Source organism: Hyperolius riggenbachi, chromosome 4 (assembly GCF_040937935.1).
Source record: "Hyperolius riggenbachi isolate aHypRig1 chromosome 4, aHypRig1.pri, whole genome shotgun sequence".
In the NCBI taxonomy this organism is placed as follows: domain Eukaryota; kingdom Metazoa; phylum Chordata; class Amphibia; order Anura; family Hyperoliidae; genus Hyperolius; species Hyperolius riggenbachi.
In genome coordinates, this window is record NC_090649.1 from 290392333 (window position 1) to 290415125 (window position 22793).

The 22793-nt window shown below is 46.0% G+C and overlaps 1 protein-coding gene across 1 annotated transcript; it reads left to right on the top strand.

The window, feature by feature from the left end:
- The first annotated feature begins 15744 nt into the window (after positions 1-15744).
- On the top strand, positions 15745-21644 carry FABP7 (fatty acid binding protein 7). Its single transcript, XM_068231397.1, has 4 exons — positions 15745-15929; positions 16240-16412; positions 18284-18385; positions 21384-21644. Exons 1-4 carry the CDS (start codon positions 15857-15859, stop codon positions 21432-21434), a joined length of 399 nt encoding a protein of 132 aa, XP_068087498.1. The 5' UTR covers positions 15745-15856; the 3' UTR covers positions 21435-21644.
- The last annotated feature ends 1149 nt before the right edge of the window (positions 21645-22793 follow it).

Genomic DNA, 22793 nt, shown 5'->3' on the forward strand with positions numbered 1-22793 from the left:
ATTTACGGAAGGCCTCAGAGTCCACCAGCTGGTATGGTAACAGCTGGTGAGCTAACAGTTCCGCCAAGCCAGCTGTCAGACACCGGGCAAGGGGGTGACTGGCAGAAATGGGCTTCTTCCGCTCAAAGATTTCCTTCACAGACACCTGGCTGCTGTGGGCAGAGGAGCAGGAACCGCTCAAGGTCAGAGGTGGAGTGGAGGAGGGTGGCTGTGAAGGTGCAAGGGAGAAAGCGGCTGAAGATGCTGCACCTGAAGGAAGAGGAGGGTGGCTTTTCTTTTGTGTGCTGCTTTTCCTCTGGTGCTTTTCGCATTGCAGTTTGTGCCTTTTCTCCATGTGCCTTCATAAGGCAGTTGTCCCTGCGTGGGTGTTGGCCTTTCCACGGCTCAATTTTTGGAGGCAGAGAGAACAGATGGCATTGCTCTGATCTATGTCAGACACATAAAATATGTTCCAAACCGCTGAGCCCCCCTGGGGTGATGGCACTATGGTGGCATCAGCAGCTGACGTTGAAGGGCATGTTGGCTGGTTGTCCTCCAGCTGTTTCTGATGACGAGCTCCCCCTGCCTCTTTCAAGAACTCGTCTCCTCCTACTCCTCTCTGACCCACTCTGAACTGTCCCACTGTTCATTTCCTCTATTGGGAAGATACGTGGCATCCGTATCATCATCATCATCATAATCATCCTGCCCAGCTTCGCTTGCCTCAGACACCTCCAAAACTGCGCCACCAGCGGGTACTTCATCATCCTCCTCCTCACACATTATGTCCATAGTGTCGCCTAACTCAGACATATGAGGTGGTGTTGTAACCAGTGGTGCTCAGCAGAGCTCGAATATTCGAGTAGCTCGAATATTCGAGCTCTTTTCCAGCTATTCGAGCTCGGTATTCGAGCTCCGAATAGCTGGAGCTATTCGAATGGGCTATCCGAGTACACTCGAATAGCCCATTCACTATTCGAGCTATTCGAGCAACCCGGCGCTATTCGAGCTCGGTACCGAGCTCGAATAGCGTCATAGCCCAGATTGATGTCCTTAGAGCCAATCAGAGGGCTCCCAGGCCCTCTGACGGCAGCCAATCACAGAGGGGGACCCTGGCCAGCCCCTACCCTATAAATAGCGGCCGCCATGTTCCGTTTCTCCATGCTTGCCTGAGACTTGTACAGAGAGAGAGTTGCTCCTTTGTGCTTTGGCTTAGCAAGTGCTCTATTGTGATCATTTACCTAGCGTTTTTGCTCACCTACACCTGCCATATACACCTATATTGTTGTTAGTTAGATAGACATTGTATTTTAGTTAGTAGCTTGTGTGTTACATTAGAGACAGGCAGCTGCTGCAAGCTTACAGGTTTAGGCCTCAGGGGGGCCTTGCCTCTGTGGGCAGCTGTCCTCTGTTTATTTCTCTCATCTATACCAGTATTTCTGCTGTCCTTTACTAATAGTATTGTAGTTATACTGTACTAGGAGTAGGACACTCACTGACTGTCACTGTTTATAGGCTACTAGCTAGCTCCTGCGTGTGTGCACTCACTCACTGTCTGTGTGTACACACACTCTATTTCCTTCTGATTACTGATAGATTATTGTTATTTAGTTGTACTTACTTACTACTTACTCTTACTGTACCCGTAGGGACACTCACTGTCACTGTTCATATAGGCTACTAGCTCCTGCGTGTGCGCACTGCACTCACTGTCTGAGTGTACACACACAACACACACTCTATTTCCTTCTGATCGCTGATTGATTATCGTAATTAGTTAGTTGTACTTACTGTTACTACTTACTCTTACTGTACTAGGAGTCTAGGACACTCAGTCACTGTCCATAGGCTACTAGCTCCTGCGTGCGTGCACTCACTGTCTGAGTGTACACACACCCACACTCCATTTCCTTCTGATCGCTGATTGATTATCGTAATTAGTTAGTTCTACTTACTGTTACTACTTACTCTTACTGTACTAGGAGTCTAGGACACTCAGTCACTGTGTTCATAGGCTACTAGCTCCTGCGTGCGTGCACTCACTGTCTGAGTGTACACACACCCACACTCCATTTCCTTCTGATCGCTGATTGATTATCGTAATTAGTTAGTTGTACTTACTGTTAATACTTACTCTTACTGTACTAGGAGTCTAGGACACTCAGTCACTGTCCATAGGCTACTAGCTCCTGCGTGCGGTCACTCACTGTCTGAGTGTACACACACCACCCACACTCTATTTCCTTCTGATCGCTGATTGATTATTGTAATTAGTTAGTTCTACTTACTGTTACTACTTACTCTTACTGTACTAGGAGTCTAGGACACTCAGTCACTGTGTTCATAGGCTTCTAGCTCCTGCGTGCGTGCACTCACTGTCTGAGTGTACACACACCCACACTCCATTTCCTTCTGATCGCTGATTGATTATTGTAATTAGTTAGTTCTACTTACTGTTACTACTTACTCTTACTGTACTAGGAGTCTAGGACACTCAGTCACTGTGTTCATAGGCTACTAGCTCCTGCGTGCGTGCGTGCACTCACTGTCTGAGTGTACACACACCCACACTCCATTTCCTTCTGTTCGCTGATTGATTATTGTAATTAGTTAGTTCTACTTACTGTTACTACTTACTCTTACTGTACTAGGAGTCTAGGACACTCAGTCACTGTGTTGATAGGCTACTAGCTCCTGCGTGCGTGCACTCACTGTCTGAGTGTACACACACCCACACTCCATTTCCTTCTGATCGCTGATTGATTATTGTAATTAGTTAGTTCTACTTACTGTTACTAGCTACTCTTACTGTACTAGGAGTCTAGGACACTCAGTCACTGTCCATAGGCTACTAGCTCCTGCGTGCGGTCACTCACTGTCTGAGTGTACACACACCCACACTCCATTTCCTTCTGATCGCTGATTGATTATTGTAATTAGTTAGTTCTACTTACTGTTACTACTTCCTCTTACTGTACTAGGAGTCTAGGACACTCAGTCACTGTGTTCATAGGCTACTAGCTCCTGCGTGCGTGCACTCACTGTCTGAGTGTACACACACCCACACTCCATTTCCTTCTGATCGCTGATTGATTATTGTAATTAGTTAGTTCTACTTACTGTTACTACTTACTCTTACTGTACTAGGAGTCTAGGACACTCAGTCACTGTGTTCATAGGCTACTAGCTCCTGCGTGCGTGCACTCACTGTCTGAGTGTACACACACCCACACTCCATTTCCTTCTGATCGCTGATTGATTATTGTAATTAGTTAGTTCTACTTACTGTTACTACTTACTCTTACTGTACTAGGAGTCTAGGACACTCAGTCACTGTGTTGATAGGCTACTAGCTCCTGCGTGCGTGCACTCACTGTCTGAGTGTACACACACCCACACTCCATTTCCTTCTGATCGCTGATTGATTATTGTAATTAGTTAGTTCTTCTTACTGTTACTACTTACTCTTACTGTACTAGGAGTCTAGGACACTCAGTCACTGTGTTCATAGGCTACTAGCTCCTGCGTGCGTGCACTCACTGTCTGAGTGTACACACACCCACACTCCATTTCCTTCTGATCGCTGATTGATTATTGTAATTAGTTAGTTCTACTTACTGTTACTACTTACTCTTACTGTACTAGGAGTCTAGGACACTCAGTCACTGTGTTCATAGGCTACTAGCTCCTGCGTGCGTGCACTCACTGTCTGAGTGTACACACACCCACACTCCATTTCCTTCTGATCGCTGATTGATTATTGTAATTAGTTAGTTCTACTTACTGTTACTACTTACTCTTACTGTACTAGGAGTCTAGGACACTCAGTCACTGTGTTGATAGGCTACTAGCTCCTGCGTGCGTGCACTCACTGTCTGAGTGTACACACACCCACACTCCATTTCCTTCTGATCGCTGATTGATTATTGTAATTAGTTAGTTCTTCTTACTGTTACTACTTACTCTTACTGTACTAGGAGTCTAGGACACTCAGTCACTGTGTTCATAGGCTACTAGCTCTTGCGTGCGTGCACTCACTGTCTGAGTGTACACACACAACACACACTCTATTTCCTTCTGATCGCTGATTGATTATCGTAATTAGTTAGTTCTACTTACTGTTACTACTTACTCTTACTGTACTAGGAGTCTAGGACACTCAGTCACTGTCCATAGGCTACTAGCTCCTGCGTGCGTGCACTCACTGTCTGAGTGTACACACACTAAATTTACTTGTGATTACTACTGATTATTGTAACTGCTAGTTGTACTTCCTGACTGTTACTACTTACTTACTGTACTAGGGGACACTCACTCAGTCACCTCACCAACCAACCCACTCCATTAAAGTACCCCACTTTTCAGCCGCCCTTTTAAAAAACTTTTCTCTATACGCCCAAAACATTGAAGATGTCTGGAAGTGGCAGCCAGCGCGGTTTGGGCAAGGGGAAGGGCAGCAAGGGAATCAGGAGGAGAGGGAGCAGCATTGTGGCAAGCCGCGGCCGCGGGCGCGCCACCATGCACAGTTCCGCAGCAGCAGCAGCAGCGTCAGTGGCTAACATTCCTCCCATAGCCACTGGCCGTGGACGCCTTGGGCGCCGCCCAGCAGGAGCATCTGCAACTCACGCTGCAGAGACACAGCAGCAGCAGCGTGTAGCACCTGCTCCCATTTTCCTCCAGCCGGGTCGGAAACGTCCCATTGAGGAAAAGGATGCAGACACTGTGGTGCAACTCATGACGGAGGATGAGCAGCCCGCCATCAGCTCTGCATCCGAGGCCTCCACCCTCACCACCACCACCACCACCACCCCTGTTCGCAGCAGCCGCCCAGCAGGGTCTGGGGAGGAGGCCAGTTCACCGTCACTCGCCGACCTGTCATTCAGCAGTCTTTTGACCCCAGGCATCATGAGTAAATTGTCTGCTGTTGTTGGCGATCTTGAGGAGGAGATGCTGATGGGCACTTTGGGGGATGAGGGATTGGACAGCAAGACTGTGGCGACAGTCAAGCAGCCCATCCATGCATCAGGAGAGGAGTTTGGGGGGTCCTCATCCCAGCAGGACATGTTTCAGGAGGGGGAGGATGATGATGACCCGGTGACAGACAGAGACTGGGTGCCACCACCTCCAGGGGATGTCGTCCTCAGCAGCTCTGAGGAGGAGGAGGAGGATGCTCTTGTGGGCCTTGCAAGGAGGCGCATCATTGCAAGCATTGGCAGCAGCAGTAGGCAGGTCCCACAGCCTGCTGGTGTCTCAGGCTCAGCAGCAGCAGCAGCATCTGCCAGTACCACCACCAGCCGCACCCAAGCCCCCCAAGCCCCCCCCCCCAACCACCACAGGGAGACAGGCAGCAGCGCTTCCATGCCGTAGGGGGATGTTTAAGTCACCAATCTGGCGATATTTCACCATGCCCACTGTGTACAGCAAGTACGCCACTTGCAACCACTGTCAGCGGAAGTTGAGCAGAGGTGCAGACCCCTTAAAGTTCTGCACCAGCTCGCTCATCAACCACCTTGCGGCTAAACATTTCCACCAGCATGAGGAGTTCCAGAGGCTGAAGGCATCTGGTGCTGGCAGTGGCACCACACCCATCACTGCACAGCCTTCAGCAGCAGCAGCAGCAACAGCAGCCACCCGCCCTCCTGCTCCTCCAGCAGCACCAGCAGGAGTGCGGAAACGCACTGCTCCTCCCCCCTCTGCAACTCCTGCCGCCGACACTGCGGCCTGTTCTGGCAGCCAGTCCTCAGTGGCCTCCTCTGCTGTGTCTGCTGATTCCCGTGTCAGCAAAAGGCCACGCCAGAGCCTTTTGAGCGAGTCCTTCCAGGGGGTGGTTAGGGCTCTGCCTCCCAGCAGCCGTCGCGTGCGGCAGCTGAACGGCTTGCTGGCACGGGCCATGTGCTCCCAACTCCTGCCGTACACGCTCATGCAGGAGGGGAGCGACATTCGTGCGCTGCTTGCTTGCGCAGCCCCAGACTGGCAGCTCCCCAGCAGACACTTCTTTGCCCGCAAGGCCATTCCTGCACTGCACCGCTTTGTGATGGCCAATGTGGAGCGAGGGCTGGAGCACGCGGTTGGTGAAAGGGTCCACGTCACCATGGACTCCTGGAGCAGCCGCTTCGGGACAGGCCGCTACCTGTCCTTCACTGTCCACTGGGTCAGCTTGGTGGAAGGGGGTGAGGATGGGAGAGCAGCAGCGGGCACAGCAGCAGCAGCAACACAGTGGGTGGTGCCACCCCACAGGGTCAGGGGAACTGCAGCAGGTTCCTCCGATCCTCTGCCATCCTCCGGCACACCTGGCCAAACCCCCCGCCTCAGCAGCAGCGTGAAGGCCCGCCACTGCCAAGCGCTGCTGCACTTGGTCAGCCTTGGGAAGACCAAGCTGACGGCAACCCATGTGTTGGCCAAACTCCAGGAGCAGGAGAGGATTTGGCTGACCCCCAGAGGCCTCAGAGTCGGAGAGGTGGTGGCCGACAATGGGGCCAATCTGGTTGCCGCAATAGACAGGGGAAACCTGACCCACATCCCCTGTCTTGCCCACGTGCTGAACCTGGTGGTGCAGAAGTTCCTGCGCACCTACCAGGGGATGGGCGAACTGCTGGAAACGGCAAGGAATGTTGTGCGTCACTTCCGGCGCTCGGCTGCAGCCTGTGCGAGCCTGGAAGACGTGCAAAAGGAGCTGGATCTGCCACGCCATCGGCTGATCCTTGACGTTCCGACTCGCTGGAACTCCACCCTGGCGATGTTGGAGCGTCTGGTTGAACAGAGGCACGCTGTCAACCAGTACCTTGCCCTGGCCACTGTTTCCGCAGCTCAGAGAAGGGACAAGACCAGCAACATCCCGTCCATCGTCCCCGATGATGACTGGAGGCACATGCAGCAGGTGTGCTTTGTGCTGGCTCCCTTCCTGCAGGCCACAAACATGGTGAGCAGGGACCATGCTATGGTCTGCGAGTGGGTGCCCCTGGTTTCTCTGCTGAACAGGGCCCTCGATGCTTTGCTGGAACAGGGAGCGGCAGCCTTGGACCAGCAGGAGCGGCAACCAGCTGCGCAGTCCACCTCTGAGGGGGAGGAGGAGGAGGACTTGGTGGAGGTCCCTGACCTGGCTGCTGATGAGGGGGATCAGCACAGCGCAGCTGAGTTGGTGCGGGGGTGGAGAGAGGATGAGGCGGCAGAGGAGGAGGATGAGGACAGCACTGACGTCGATGTGCCAGCAGACGTGGCCCGCCTCTTCCCAATGGCAGCGCACATGCTGACGTGCCTGCGCAGGGACCCCAGGGTGATCCAGATGAAGCAGAGGGAGGAGATCTGGATCAGCATGATGTTGGACCCACGCCTCAAGGGGAAGTTGAGCCAGTTCCTGCCGCCTGCAGGAGGAGACCCAGCGCAACAAATAAGGAGCTTGCAGCAGGCCCTTGTTGAGCGCTTGGAGGAAGCCTTCCCCCAGCCTTCCACCCCCACTGTCCAGCAGCCAGCACAGAGGCAGCAGCAGGTGCCTGCATCCAGCAGCAACAAGCGCCCCACAGACCTGCTGTCTCTCAGCCACGAGCTCTACAGGACTGTAGAGGCTCCGGCAGCAGTGACTAGAGAGGAGATGCATGCAGCAGCATCCTCCTCCGGTCACAGCCAGCGCCTGACCCGCATGGTGGCTGACTACATGGGGTCGTACAGCGGGCTTGACAGCGATGCCCCTGTTGATCCCATGGAGTATTGGGTCAAGCGCATGGAGATCTGGAGCGAGCTGGCGCAGTACGCCCTGGAAGTGCTGTCCTGCCCCCCTTCCAGCGTGCTGTCCGAGCGCTGCTTCAGTGCAGCTGGTGGCGTGGTCACCGAGAAACGCTCACGTCTGTCTCACAAGTCTGTGGACAGACTGACGTTTCTCAAGATGAACCAGGCGTGGGTGGAAGGCGAGTTCCTGGCCCCTGTTGTCGGCGAGAGGGGGACATGAACTGGCTGCCGGAACCATCGTTAATGTGCCTTACCACCCTTTACCACCTCCTGGCTCCTGCTCACTAAGCCAGCCTGGTTCACTTTGACTATTACGTCGCCTGCAGCCACACATTTTACACCTACAGTGGGCTGCTGTGTACTGCCCTTCTGCTGTCTGTCTGTGTTTCCCACTGCCAGGGTACACAGAATTACCTTCTTCTGCTGCCACTCTGCCACCAGCTATTACGTCAAACAATAGCTATATTGGTTGTAAAACCAAAAACCAAAAAACCATTAAAAAAAAAAAAAGGTTTAATTTTTCTGAGGTGCCCGGGTTGAAAACTGTGTTGTCCCAGTTGTGTATTGGACACAATGTGGGCTGCACGACCGCTGTCTGGGACCTCCTGTTGTGTTTATTTACAGCCCTGGTATCACCGCTAGGTACCAGGGCTATTATGTCACGCTGCCTACCTGCTGCCACACTCACACTGCTCCTCCATACCTCCTCCTGCTGCTGCTGCTGCTGTCTGTCTGTGTTTCCCACTGCCAGGGTACACAGATGATTTACCTTCTGCTGCCACTCTGCCACCAGCTATTACGTCAAACAATAGCTGCTCGCCTACTCCTCCATTCCTCCTCCTGCTGCTGCTGTCTGTCTGTGTTTCCCACTGCCAGGGTACACAGAATTACCTTCTTCTGCTGCCACTCTGCCACCAGCTATTACGTCAAACAATAGCTATATTGGTTGCAAAACCAAAACCAAACAAACCATTAAAAAAAAAAAAAAGGTTTAATTTTTCTGAGGTGCCCGGGTTGAAAACTGTGTTGTCCCAGTTGTGTATTGGACACAATGTGGGCTGCACGACCGCTGTCTGGGACCTCCTGTTGTGTTTATTTACAGCCCTGGTATCACCGCTAGGTACCAGGGCTATTATGTCACGCTGCCTACCTGCTGCCACACTCACACTGCTCCTCCACACCTCCTCCTGCTGCTGCTGCTGCTGTCTGTCTGTGTTTCCCACTGCCAGGGTACACAGATGATTTACCTTCTGCTGCCACTCTGCCACCAGCTATTACGTCAAACAATAGCTGCTCGCCTACTCCTCCATTCCTCCTCCTGCTGCTGCTGTCTGTCTGTGTTTCCCACTGCCAGGGTACACAGAATTACCTTCTTCTGCTGCCACTCTGCCACCAGCTATTACGTCAAACAATAGCTATATTGGTTGTAAAACCAAAAACCAAAAAACCATTAAAAAAAAAAAAAGGTTTAATTTTTCTGAGGTGCCCGGGTTGAAAACTGTGTTGTCCCAGTTGTGTATTGGACACAATGTGGGCTGCACGACCGCTGTCTGGGACCTCCTGTTGTGTTTATTTACAGCCCTGGTATCACCGCTAGGTACCAGGGCTATTATGTCACGCTGCCTACCTGCTGCCACACTCACACTGCTCCTCCACACCTCCTCCTGCTGCTGCTGCTGCTGTCTGTCTGTGTTTCCCACTGCCAGGGTACACAGATGATTTACCTTCTGCTGCCACTCTGCCACCAGCTATTACGTCAAACAATAGCTGCTCGCCTACTCCTCCATTCCTCCTCCTGCTGCTGCTGTCTGTCTGTGTTTCCCACTGCCAGGGTACACAGAATTACCTTCTTCTGCTGCCACTCTGCCACCAGCTATTACGTCAAACAATAGCTATATTGGTTGTAAAACCAAAAACCAAAAAACCATTAAAAAAAAAAAAGGTTTAATTTTTCTGAGGTGCCCGGGTTGAAAACTGTGTTGTCCCAGTTGTGTATTGGACACAATGTGGGCTGCACGACCGCTGTCTGGGACCTCCTGTTGTGTTTATTTACAGCCCTGGTATCACCGCTAGGTACCAGGGCTATTATGTCACGGCGAGCTGCCTGCCTCATTGACTGCCTGCTGCCACACACTCATCCTCCTCCTCCTGCTGCTGAATTTACCTCCTGCTGTCTTTGTGTTTCCACTGCCAGGGAGCACATACAATGGCGCTTCCAACATGCGTGCGCCCACCAGCTATTTGTTACGCTCAAAAATAGCTGCATTTCTTTAAAAAAAAATTGAAAAGAGAAATACGTGAAGATGATGAAGAAGAAGATGAAAAAGAAGAAGAAGATAAAGAAGAAGAAGATGAAGAAGATGAAGAAGAAGATGAAGAAGAAGATGAAGAAGAAGATGAAAAAGAAGATGAAAAAGAAGAAGAAGATGAAGAAGATGAAGAAGAAGAAGATGAAGAAGAAGAAGATGAAGAAGAAGATGAAGAAGATGAAGAAGAAGAAGATGAAGAAGATGAAGAAGAAGAAGATGAAGAAGAAGAAGATGAAGAAGAAGAAGATGAAGAAGAAGAAGAAGAAGAAGATGAAGAAGAAGAAGATGAAGAAGATGAAGAAGATGAAGAAGAAGAAGATGAAGAAGATGAAGATGAAGAAGAAGATGAAGATGAAGAAGATGAAGAAGAAGATGATGAAGAAGAAGAAGAAGAAGAAGATGATGAAGAAGAAGAAGAAGAAGATGAAGAAAAAGAAGAAGAAGAAGAAGATATAGAAGAAGAAGATCTAGAAGAAGAAGAAAGATAAAGAAGAAGAAGAACAAGTATATACAGTAACACTACTGAACAAAATTTAGGACACAACTTCTCTTTCCACATTTTTTTTTAAAGGAACATCCCCACATAATCACTTGCTGTTGTTACTTGGAAAAAAAGATGTTTCTTGCATCATTCACCCTCAAAACAAGTGTTGGAAGCTATTTAAGGTCAATTCGAATAGTCAGCTCGAATAGTGAGCTCGAATACCGACTCGAATAGTGAGCTCGAAGTCCGAGGTCGAATCGAATAGTAAAAATTATTCGACTCGAATATTCGACTGACCTCGAATAATTTACTATTCGAATTCGACCAAACTTGAATTTTAAAAAGGGGTATTTGAGCATCACTAGTTGTAACTTGCTTAGCGCCTTCATCTGGTTGTAACAATAATGGCTGTGCATCAGTGATTTTCCCACCAAATTACTCCTGCAAACTGTAGCGGATGTGGTGCTTGTAGTAGTGCTGGTGGCTGCGGAAGATGAGGTGTTCTGTGTTAAATAGTCAATCACGTCCTGGCAATCTTGGGAGTTGAAGGGATGTGCCTACTTCTGAGCACTGTACTTTGGTCCAGGGCCGCACAAAATCACATCAGCACTACCTCGCACAGACCTGCAGGGTGGCCTTCCTCTGGGTCTGCCTCTACCGGTTTTGTCCGTTTTGTCCATATTGGGGGGGATGAAGTGAAAGGTATGCACTGACTTGACTAATACAATGTGCAGTCACACAGGTGCAGTTAACAGGTATGCACGGAGTGGTATATCACCCTGCATGCACTCACGTAGGTGGGTGGGTACACTGAACACAACAGGTAGGTATATGCAGTGATGGGTATTACAAATGTGCACCTGTCACACACATACAGGTACCAGACAGGCACAGTGACACTGCGTGCGCTCACGTAGGTAGGTGGGTGTACTGTGAACAACAGGTAGGTATATGCAGTGATGGGTATTACAATGCGCACCTGTCACACACACACACACAGGTCCCGGACTGGCACAGTGACACTGCGTGTGCTCACGTAGGTAGGTGGGTGCACTGAAGGGAACAACAGGTAGGCATATGCAGTGATGGGTATTACAAATGTGTACCTGTCACACACACACAGGTACCGAGCAGGTACAGTGACACTGCGTGTGCTCACGTAGGTAGGTGGGTGCACTGAAGTGAACAACAGGTAGTAGGTATACGCAGTGATGGGTATTACAATGTGCACCTGTCACACACACACAGGTACCGAGAAGGTACAGTGACACTGCGTGCGCTCACGTAGGTAGGTGGGTGCACTGAAGTAAACAACAGGTAGTAGATATATGCAGTGATGGGTATTGTAATGTGCACCTGGCACAGCAGTAAGTATACCACCAAGGGGCCGAAGGCCAGCTGCGACTGACTGACAGGGCTGAATATAATGCAAGTGGGCCACACAAAAAAAAAAAAAATAGATCACAAGAACAAGATTAGCTCTCAAAAGAGCTGTTGAGGGGTGCTTTTTTAGCAATAAAAATCGGCAAGGAGCAAGCTAAGAAGCCTACAAGAGCCTAACTAAGCTTTCCCTATAGGTCTCTGCACAACAGCTCTCCCTTCTCTAATTAATGCAGGCACACGAGTGAGTGAAAAGCCCGACGCTGCCTGCCTTTTATAAGGGGGGAGTGGCTCCAGGAGGGAGTGTAGCCTAATTGGTTACAATGTGCCTGCTGACTGTGATGTAGAGGGTCAAAGTTGACCCTCATGATGCACTATGGTGGCGAACTGAACTTCCGCAAAAATTTGCGGTTCTCAGCGATCGCGAACCCCGGAAGTTCGCCAGGAACCGTTTGCCGGCGAACCGTTCGGGCCATCTCTCCACCCCACCCACATGCATGCTGCTCACTGATTAGCTGAGGGCAGTTCAGTGTGGCATGAGGCTGAAGTCTGATCTTGCTGTGCTCACATGTTTTCAAAGCAAGCTAGTTAGAGCAGATTCTAGGAGAAAAAAAGAGTGGAAAAGAGAGAAAATAGGGAGGACATTACATCAATGTTGGCTTCAGGAAGAGGGAACCAAATTGGCAAATGACAGGAACTGAATTCTCTTTATTTACTATATAAAATTCACTGAAATCAAGATGTGGACAGTACAATACATATGTTATGTAAGTAGAACAAGTAGTTATCTACATTTGCATCTATGTGTGTTTTTTTCCTGGTATAGTATGGCTGTCCCTGCTGCTTTAAGTCTAATGTATTTTCTAAATCAAGTAAAGTGCTTTTCTACACCCTCTGTCCTTTACCAAGACATAATTTAGTGAGTAATTCAAGCAGTTGCAATTGTTGTTCTTTTTAAAGTACAAATTAAGCAAGCAATCTGTACTCCTCTGAAACAGAGTGGTGAGTAAAGTGAAACAATAGATTTTTCTGTGTGAGAATTAGTTTGCCTAAAGCTGCAAAGCATTCCACAGATTATAAGTGCCCTTTTGTTTGCTGCAGTAAAATGTATGACTGCAGCAGTATACACTGCGTACTGTTGCCCAAATTCATCTACTAGCAGAATAATGCGGCTTGTTATTCTTCCGGACAGGCATGTCAACAATTGGATTACATTCAGAAACCTGCTCTAGCTCTATTATTTAATCACCATCCATTCTCCTCTCTCCCAGCATTGGCTTCCACAGAGGCAAATGCACTCTAGTAACCTTATCAGCCTGCAAGCTGACTACATAGCTTGGCAAAAATCATCTTTAGCTTCCTAGGTATTAATGAGTGGCTGATGCAAATAGCATAATACTGTATTACAAACAATGTACAATGTTAATGTAAAAAAAAAAAACGAATATGTTCATCCAAATAGCCTAATACTGAATTATGATCAATATTCAATGGTCATGTGAAAAATATGTTGATTCAAATAGGTCAGTACTTTCTTATTAACAATATAAAATGTTCATGTGAAAAATACTATATCTAATATATGTTTATGTATAATAATTAATTTTGCAGTGTGGAGTATAACATTTGCAAGCTTTCTCATCTACCGTATATAGCAGCCATAGACAGACAGATCTCTCATCAGATTTTACAGATCTACTACTGTTGTACTTGATCAGGAAACCGAACTGCAAATAATGCACTGCTTTTATGTAGGCAACACATGCTGTAAAATCCATGCAACTGATAAGAGCCATTGTTTTGCTGCTGGGTGTGCTTGTTTTAAGGTCATAACAGTAATTATTGAAGCAGACCAGAATGCTTGTTCCATCATATTGACTACTTATGCAAGAACAGAACAAAAAATAAAAATAAAAAAATTAAGGCATCCCCCTACCCCCCCCCCGCCCAGCCTGCTATCATCATCCACTCCTTTTACTCCCAATGGAACATAGTACATCCATGGGGACTCCATTCAGATCTATTTGTTGCAATTATTTTGATTTCATTCCATGTTTTTACCCTCTTTTAATGTCTTCTTCCACTGATCTTCTCCATGTTTTTTGAGGCTGTCCCCTTCTTTTTGATCCCTATGGATTCAATTCTTCCTACAGACTCCTCACTCTTCCTGAGTGTGTGGCCTATATAACCCCACTTTCGTTTCCTTAACTGAATTTCTATTGGTTGTTGGTTAGTGTTTTTCCACAGTTCCATGTTTGTCACTTTCTCTAGCCATGTAATATTCATAGGTCTCCGTACAGTGGTGTAGCTAAGGAGCTGTGGGCTCCGATGCAAGTTTTACAATGGGGCCCCCCAAGCACTCTATACATAACAATTGATACGGCACACGAAAACCTGCCAATGGCAACTACAGTGTCAGAGGTGCAAGATGCACTATTCAAAGTATCTATGGAAGTGATTATTATGAGCATAGGACCAATAGAGCGCTAATACTGTAGTTGAGGGAGGGCCCTTCGGGGCCCCTCTGGCCCAAGGGCCCTGATGCAGTCACAACCTCTGCAACCCCTTTTGCTACGCCCCTGTCTCCGTAGCCGGTTGTATATACATCAAAATGGCAATATGGACTGCATCACTTTTACTCAGTCCTCCAGTCAAGGCCAGGCTCTACATGACTGCCAATCAGAGGTAGCAATTCAAACATGTCTGCCAAAAGGAAGTGCCATTTAGGTACAAACCATAGAAGCTTTCTCCAAAGGATGGAGCAAACTTCTATGACACTGCAATCAATGATAGTAGCAAAAAAGAAAAGTAAGTGCTCCTTTGCTAGGGAGCAGATTTTACTACTGAGCAGACTTTGGTTTCCCTGGGGTACAAATCTCTGCCTGCCCTGAGATGTTTCTATTGTAGGTAGTCAGAAACATTCTGACTATATAAGTGCTTCTACCTATGGCTACTTGTGGGGAAACAGGCAACAGCACAACAAATAAACAAAGGCAGTTGATTCTCAGTAAAGAAAGGGTGATGTTTTGGTCAAGTTTGTGTAAGTGAGTTCTGGCAAGCTCATCCTGAGACTGGATACACAGGCCTTGAGAAAACAAGAATGGTGGATCCAATGAGTCAGCTTGGTGTGTGTCAAGTTAGTTTTGGGCACACATGTCGTCAAACAATTAGCTCCTTGCAGTTCACCAACTAGCCACTCCAAAAATCCCTTTGAGGACTGATCATGCTGTTATTTGACCACACAGTACTTAAAAAAATGGTGTCACCTGACATTGTCACACAAAGTGTTTAACATCACTGTCTTTGTAGTGCAGTGTTAGACGCACACTTTGCAAACAGCATATTTTGTGACTGTGCTGTGCTTTAAGAATTTTGTGTCACCTCACCAGACATTGTCACACAAAGCATTTGACATCACTGTCGACTTTACACATTAAAAAAAGCCACTGCATGAAATATGTATTTATTATCACAACACATACTGCACATGCATGGAGGAATCACTATGTTTTGATTTCTCATATTGTACTAAGTGAAGATTTATTACCCTGTAGTAAAATGAACAATGCATGTAATTGTGTATACAGAAGAGCTGAGTGAGCAACATTCTAGCACTTTCTGTTGTGGTTTCAGAATGTAAGGATTGTTTGCACCCTCCTCTAAGGTATAAAACTTGTTTTACACACATCTTCCAGAGTGACCTCTGAAATTAGTTCAAGTGCGCCGAGCTAGGCATTTAATTTCCTGACCTTTTGTGTGAGACTGAAGCATTACCAATGCCACACCTCTTGCCAGTCTATTGGCTTTTGGGGATGGGTAGGGATGGATCCCTTTCTTCTAACAGTGGCCCAGCCCCCATCACCAGTTGCAAGTCTCCCAATAAGTAGGGCTCCTGTGTAAAGCAGACTAGAGCATCTACCAGACAGAAAAACAGTTTCTCCTCTCTCTCCACTTTGCTCTCTGTTTTCCACCCACTGCTAAAATGGTAGATGCTTTCTGTGCCACCTGGAAGCTGATAGACAGCCAGAATTTTGATGAGTACATGAAAGCCCTAGGTATGTGTGCATCCTTTATGTGCAGAACTGTAGTGAGTGCAGCGCAGCATCTTCTACAGATACTGAGACTACACGTATTGTGCAGCAAGCCAGCAAATCTGTGTCTTGCCTTCTGTTAACCCCCTGTAGACTGTAGTCTTGAAATGAATTAAAAAATATCCTCGACCAGCAAGTGCTTTTCCTGTTGTACCAGGCAGTCTTATCTCACAGGACTATTTGCCCATCTCCTGTTCATTAGTCTGTATTACGCTTGTGCTTATTTGATTGCATCCATTTATCTGTACAACTTGAACTGCTAATCTTTCTGCAGGAGTTGGCTTTGCCACAAGACAGGTTGGGAACGTGACCAAACCAACGGTTTGCATCAGCCATGAGGGTGACAAAGTGGTTATCAAGACCCAGAGCACATTCAAGAACACAGAGATAAGCTTCAAGCTGGGAGAAGAATTTGATGAAGCCACAGCTGATGACAGAAACTGCAAGGTGAGTGCTAAGCCTGTAAACAGTCCTGTATCGAGCAGATTCTACAAGGGGACCAGAGTAAGTTGCTTTTGGAAAGTGATGATAAACAGTAACTTCCCAGCTTTATTCAGCATCTAATGTTTATGCAGACTAATACATTTTTTATGTGTCAGTCGATTTTCTGTATCATTATGTACAATCTAAATTCGTTAAATATGCTTCAATTTAAAATACAATGTAAAGCAAACTATTTATCCCTGTGATGGCATTGTAAAATATTTTACTTACTCATATGTCACTTTTTTGTCCTTAGACAAAGCAGATACTGCGACACTGGCATGCATACAAATTAAGCTCTGTGTTTTATGTGCTAACAAGACAAGGAATAATATCTATAAAACAGAAAGACATGGAGCTTTCACATATTTCAAAATTCTTAGATCTTTATGAATGCACTGTAAATGTTCAGCATATAAGGAAAAGAGAATTCATTTAGGATTCATCCACACTGGGGAGATTTGCAGGCGTTTACTGCTGATCGCTAGTGCTTTTAAAAGCGATAGTGTAAAGTAAAGTATATGACAGTGATCTCACTGCTGCAATTGCCAGCGATTCGCGGCACAACGCAAACGTGGTGCAGGTAGCGCTTTTTCGGGACTTTTGAGCAAACGCAATTGCAATGTTAAAAAAGTGAATTGTGATCGCTCAAAAATCGTGAGAATGTACAATAAAAAATATGTGTTTACCGTGAAAAATCACAGCCGCAAAACGCTAGCTATTTTGCGATACCTAGTGTGGATGGGCTGTAAACATTTGTATCCCTTGAGTGAAAAAAAAGGGGTTTTTTTTGAGTTGTTTAGCTATTCTCAGCTGTTGATTGTTATTTATACGATACATATAACGAAAGACAAAGTTGTACATAATCAAGTCCATTGCAGATCAAATCGTTACTTTTGTAATGTTTTTTTTTCCTGCACCTCCAGTTCACAAGCCTGTTTTGCAAACATGGAAAATTCCACAGATCTGAGACAAAACATGCAAACTTGTAAATAAGCAGTCAGAGGGTGGCTTAATTTTACCACATTGCTACTACTGAGCTGTTTTGCTGGTCAACAGAATAGATGCATTTATGTCATGATCTACACACATTATTATTATTATTATGTATTTACGGTATATTGTGCTGTTATTTTCAGCATCACTTTATAGGATACCCTGAATCATTTATGTAACTAACTGGAGGAGCTCACAGTCTGCAATCAGTTTGCTATTTTTTCATAAGCACTACATTTCTCATGTACAGTAAAGGTAGACTGTTTCCCACACTGACCAGTGAGATTCCTGATTTTATTTTCAAACCAACACTTTTAAAAAGCCAGCTGAAAGGTTGCAGTGGCCACTCAGGACAGTTGTGTTTGGGAAATTCTTCCTGTATAGACCCCATATTTTGCAGCAATGTATAACTGATGTGGTGGTATCCATGCATATTTTATTTTCTACATCTACGAGGAGATGTGGATCAATGTGGAAGGGATTATCTGCTCAGGCATTCAGTCATGTGAGGGGTATTTTAACAAGCAGCACGTGGTCTATGGGTTATTGTATACTTGACTGCAGCTTCACTCCATTCCTGATCACTGCATTGCTTTTATCAAATCCCTAATAAATGTTTAATCTATGTATGGATCGTGAATGTATAGCTAACTCAGAATGCAGTTTGAGAGGCTTTGATAACAAGTCTTGAAGTTTAGTTTCCAACTTTAGTATATTGATGTTTTGGTTCACTTGCGGGGTCCTCTGTAACTCCAGGTAAAAATAACATTTTGATATGTATTGTGATTTAAGCAGTGTGGTGCTCTGTTTTTCAACTTTGAATCTGTTTTTATTAACAGTCCACTGTTTCCTTGGAAGGAGATAAGCTGGTCCATGTACAGAAGTGGGATGGAAAAGAAACAAAATTTGTAAGGGAAATAAAGGATGGCAAAATGATTATGGTGAGTACATGGGAAAAAAAACCCAGAGAATTCTAAAACTTTTGAAATCCAGTAAAACCCCCTATAATTCACTGTGTATTTGGTGAACTCTGCATTCATCAGTTCCCAGAGGGTGATGGAAAGCAGTCCGTTATCAGAAAAAAAACATGGTGGCATGGTGGTAGTACTTGTCGTGAGGATAGTTGGAAAGCAAGACCACCCCGTCCCGCCCAGAGGTGACCATTATGTCATCAGATGGTAGAATTATACTATATTGAATGGGGGTTGGGCATGGGGAGGAGCAGCAGGAGATTGACAGCTGCATGGCTTTGTACTGCGACAACCAACAAAGCTAGCAGAGATACTTTGTTAAATATTCAATCAGATTTCTGGAAAACCTGAGAGATATGATGTAATGCACAACAATAAACAAGGTAAATAATTAATATCAGGGAGATAGCAATAATTTGTCTGATTGAGAAAAAAAATCAAGCAATGTTTGGCCAGCTTTAGTGAGGTGACAACCTTTTCACTTGTGGATGTGGAATACCTATTTGAGTAAATTAGATTTATATGCCAGAACACTTCAGCATTAGAAATATAGACCCTCTGTTAATATTTCTAGGTAGTGTAGGTAAATGTCTACTTCACAAGATTAGCCATATGCTTCTCAAGTTATCCTTGTAAAAGAACATATGTTATAGACTATAAATAAATCCCATCCAATCAAAATCCTAAATAATCCCTCGTCACCAGTATCCAGGATCCCATAATGCAACTTGATAAGTTTCCACTAACGCCAACAACCATATTGTACATATTATTATTTCCCTTTGGGTTTAGAGATCTGCAGGCTTGAGTAATGAGCCTTTTTAAATACAAATTAATCACTCAATCAGTAATTATGCCAAAGCCATGTGGTTTAAAATTGGATTTACTAATCCCATTATCACACCTAGCTATTCAGCAAAGCAGAGATCTGTTATCCGGCTAAATTGGCTGGCATTAGAAAAATAAATATAAAGTTCTAGGTATATAATTAATCATATGCTATATTTATTAACCGTTTTATAGGAAGTAGCACATGATTGCTCTATGAGGAACCGTAAGTTCTCTGAAATTGTATAATTAAGTCCTGCGGTACTGTGGGTCAGTGGCGTAGCTAAGGAGCCGTGGGCCCCGGTGCAAGTTTTACATGGGGCCCCCCCAAGCACTCTATACATAACAATTGATACAGCGCACCAAAACCTGTAAAGGACAACCACAGTGTCAGAGTTGCAAGAAGGGGACAGGGAACAGTATGTTAAGGATTACTACTATTCAAAGCATCTATAGAAGTGATAATTACCAGCACAGGACCAACAGAGAGATAATACTATGATAGCGGGTGGACCCTTCGGGGCCCCTCTGGCCCAAGGGCCCCGATGCGGTCGCTACCTCTGCACCCCCTATTGCTACGCCCCTGCTGTGGGTTATAGTGACTCAAACAGTTTTGACTACATTTGTAGCATTAGCCCTTTTTTTATGGTCCAGATCTAATGCTACATACACACTTGAGATAAAAGTCTTTGGAAAAGGCAAGATCACAGACCAATTTTACCCCATTCCATGTAGTATGAGAGCCATACTCTACACAGTCTATTCTATGGAGCTGCACTCCCCATCAGATAAAATCTTTGCAAGATGCTGCACACAAAGATACACGTACACATTCAAAAGATCATTATCTGCAAAAGATCTCTTCCTGCAAAAGATCCATTCCTGCAAAATGCATTCATAGTCTATGAGATCTGCAGATCATCATACACACCTTGTTTAACAGGCAATCATCTGCAGATCATCTGCAGATCGGATCCCCCAGGATGGATTTTCAGATCTGCAGATGATTGCCAGATATGCAGATGAAGTCTGTTAAACAAGGTGTGTATGAGGATCTGCAGATCTCATAGACTATGAATGCATTTTGCAGGAATGGATCTTTTGCAGGAAGAGATCTTTTGCAGATAATGATCTTTTGAATGTGTACAGGCCTCTTTGTGTGCAGCATCTTGCAAAGATTTTAGGGGGGGAAAAAGGGGGGCGATCTGATCGCTCTGCGTGCACCCTGATCTGTGCTGGGGGCTGTAGAGCCCACCCAGCACAGATCACAACAAACAGCGCTGGTCCTTAAGGGGGGGGGTAAAGGGTGGGTCCTCAAGTGGTTAAACACAGCAGAGCCTACAATCAGCCTAAAGGCCAGTACCCACTATGCAATTTCTACAATGATTTTTCCGCCAACCACCTTTTTTTAGAGCACTGAGCGATGGTTTACGTGTTCTTGTGACGTGGGTACAGGCACGTGGTTATGCGAACAATGTTTGGCGATGATAATGACTGTCACGGTGGATCTTTAAGATCCCTAATGACTGCGCGCGAAGTACCGCGATCACTTGATTTCCCATTTGCACCTATCGTGTGCCATCACGTGACATTGCGTCAACCTGCCAGCAGGAAGATGGATCATGGAATGCTTCTTGTTGGGGATGTCGCGGGGATCCATCCGCCTGCGTCATTAGGTGAGTATACACCTTAACAAATTGACTTTTACCACTGTGAGTACTGCCGGCGATTTGTGCTGGTTGGTTGAGACTACTGGCTAGTTGACTTTCAGATAACCAGGACTGTATATATAAATATGAGGATGAATAAAACACGCATCAGTTCATTTCGGCGCACGGCTCTGAGAGCCGAGCGCCGAAGCTGGGCGCCGTCATAGCAGCAATGCTATGATGCGCACCCCGCGTAGTGTTAATTCGGGGCTCTGGCAGCTGCCAGACCCCAAAATACATCTCCCTCCGAGTTGCAACAACTCGGAGGGGGAATAGTATTTAACGTCGCCTTGGAGTTTAGCGGCAGAGGGGAGAGCCGTCATTCAGCTCTCCCTGCGCCGAACTGAGCGGCTCCTAAACAATATGCACCCAATAAAACATATCTGTCTATCAGTGAATTTGTATTTATTTTTTTTCTTTCTTTTCGACAGACGCTTACTTTTGGTGATATTGTCTCTGTCCGTCAGTATGAAAAGGCATAGTAGTCTGGAAATCATATTCTGCTTACAGAAGAACTATCCTTGAAGTGAACTCAGTGCTGTCTATCTTAACTGTCCATTTTTATGCCCTGCAACAGAAGCCATTCCGTGTATCTCTGATCCTGTACACTACCAAATGGAGAAATTTGTATTTTCATTTAAAGGAGAGCGTAACAACTTTTTATTAAAATATAAAAACTTTTTTATGCATTATTTTGACTGCTTTGATTTATTGTGCGCTTGTGTTTGTGACTGAATGGACTGAGTTTACATAATGGGAATTCTGATTTTAGCTCTTGCTCAGCAGAGGCAGAAACTGTGAAATTATTATTATTATGAATCACCCTGCTGCCGCTAAACTCCCCGGCAGCGTTAAATACTATTCCCCTCCGAGTTGTAGTAACTTGGAGGGAGGTGTAATTTGGGGTCTAATAATCGCCGGATCCCCGAATTACTGTTGTGCGGGACGCATATTGTAGAATTGCTGCTATGACGGCGCCCAGCTTCGGTGCTCGGCACTGAGCGCCATGCACCTTAGTTACACGCTTTGTATCCAACAACTTCTGTGGTGCTGTATAAGAGAGAATGCAAACTATAGTTAGTTAATGTGGATCCGAGGTGAAAAAGTAGCTTATCTATATATCTTAACTAAAGTTTACACAGCAGTTTTTAGTTTTTACACAGCAAATGTAGCTGCAAACAGCTTCAACGGTATATGGTTATTTCTTCCTGTGATACAATGAGAGCAGCCATAGTCTGCTTGTCATCATTACACAAAGGCAAGCTGCTCTGCATCTCCACCCTCAAGCCTGTGAAAACTCCACTCCTCTCTCCTACTTTCCCCCCCCATCTCCGCCCCCTTGCCTCTGAAATCTCTGGCTGGTAACACCTTCTCCTCCTCCTTTGGGAAAAAAAACTCCTCCTCCCCAGACTGAGCTCCCATGAGCACTTGCTACATGGGATTCAGAATGCCTAGGCACTGGAAGAGCTGTGGGCATGGCTCGTTTAGTTTATAGGGAATTAGGGCATTAAAACAAGATAAAAATATTTGGCTGGAGGAATGCCCTATAAACTATATGTACAGGGCACAATTATGCAATGAGTAAAAGTTTATCTCAGACCCACTTTAAAACCCAGTAGGATAGACAATATATTGTACATAAAGGAGGGGAAAAAAAGGCGAGTGTGTGATAGAGGCACAGGGAAATTTGGGCACTGGATGAAGCCAAAAAACTACTCACCCAAATTTCCCGACTATTTGCAAACCTATTTCCCTTTAGCTAATCCTAATTCAGTAGTGGAAGATGTAATTCAGGCTCCAGCTTTTGCTGTTGTCCAAATTATGCAGTTTATAGCATAATT

Bases quoted from the DNA above. Each gene is read 5' to 3' on its own strand.
- FABP7 (XM_068231397.1), top strand. From the start codon at position 15,857: ATGGTAGATGCTTTCTGTGCCACCTGGAAGCTGATAGACAGCCAGAAT. The intron at 16,413-18,283 runs GTGAGTGCTAAG...TTTTATTAACAG, and splicing joins CTGATGACAGAAACTGCAAG to TCCACTGTTTCCTTGGAAGG. The intron at 18,386-21,383 runs GTGAGTACATGG...TCTTTTCGACAG, and splicing joins AGGATGGCAAAATGATTATG to ACGCTTACTTTTGGTGATAT.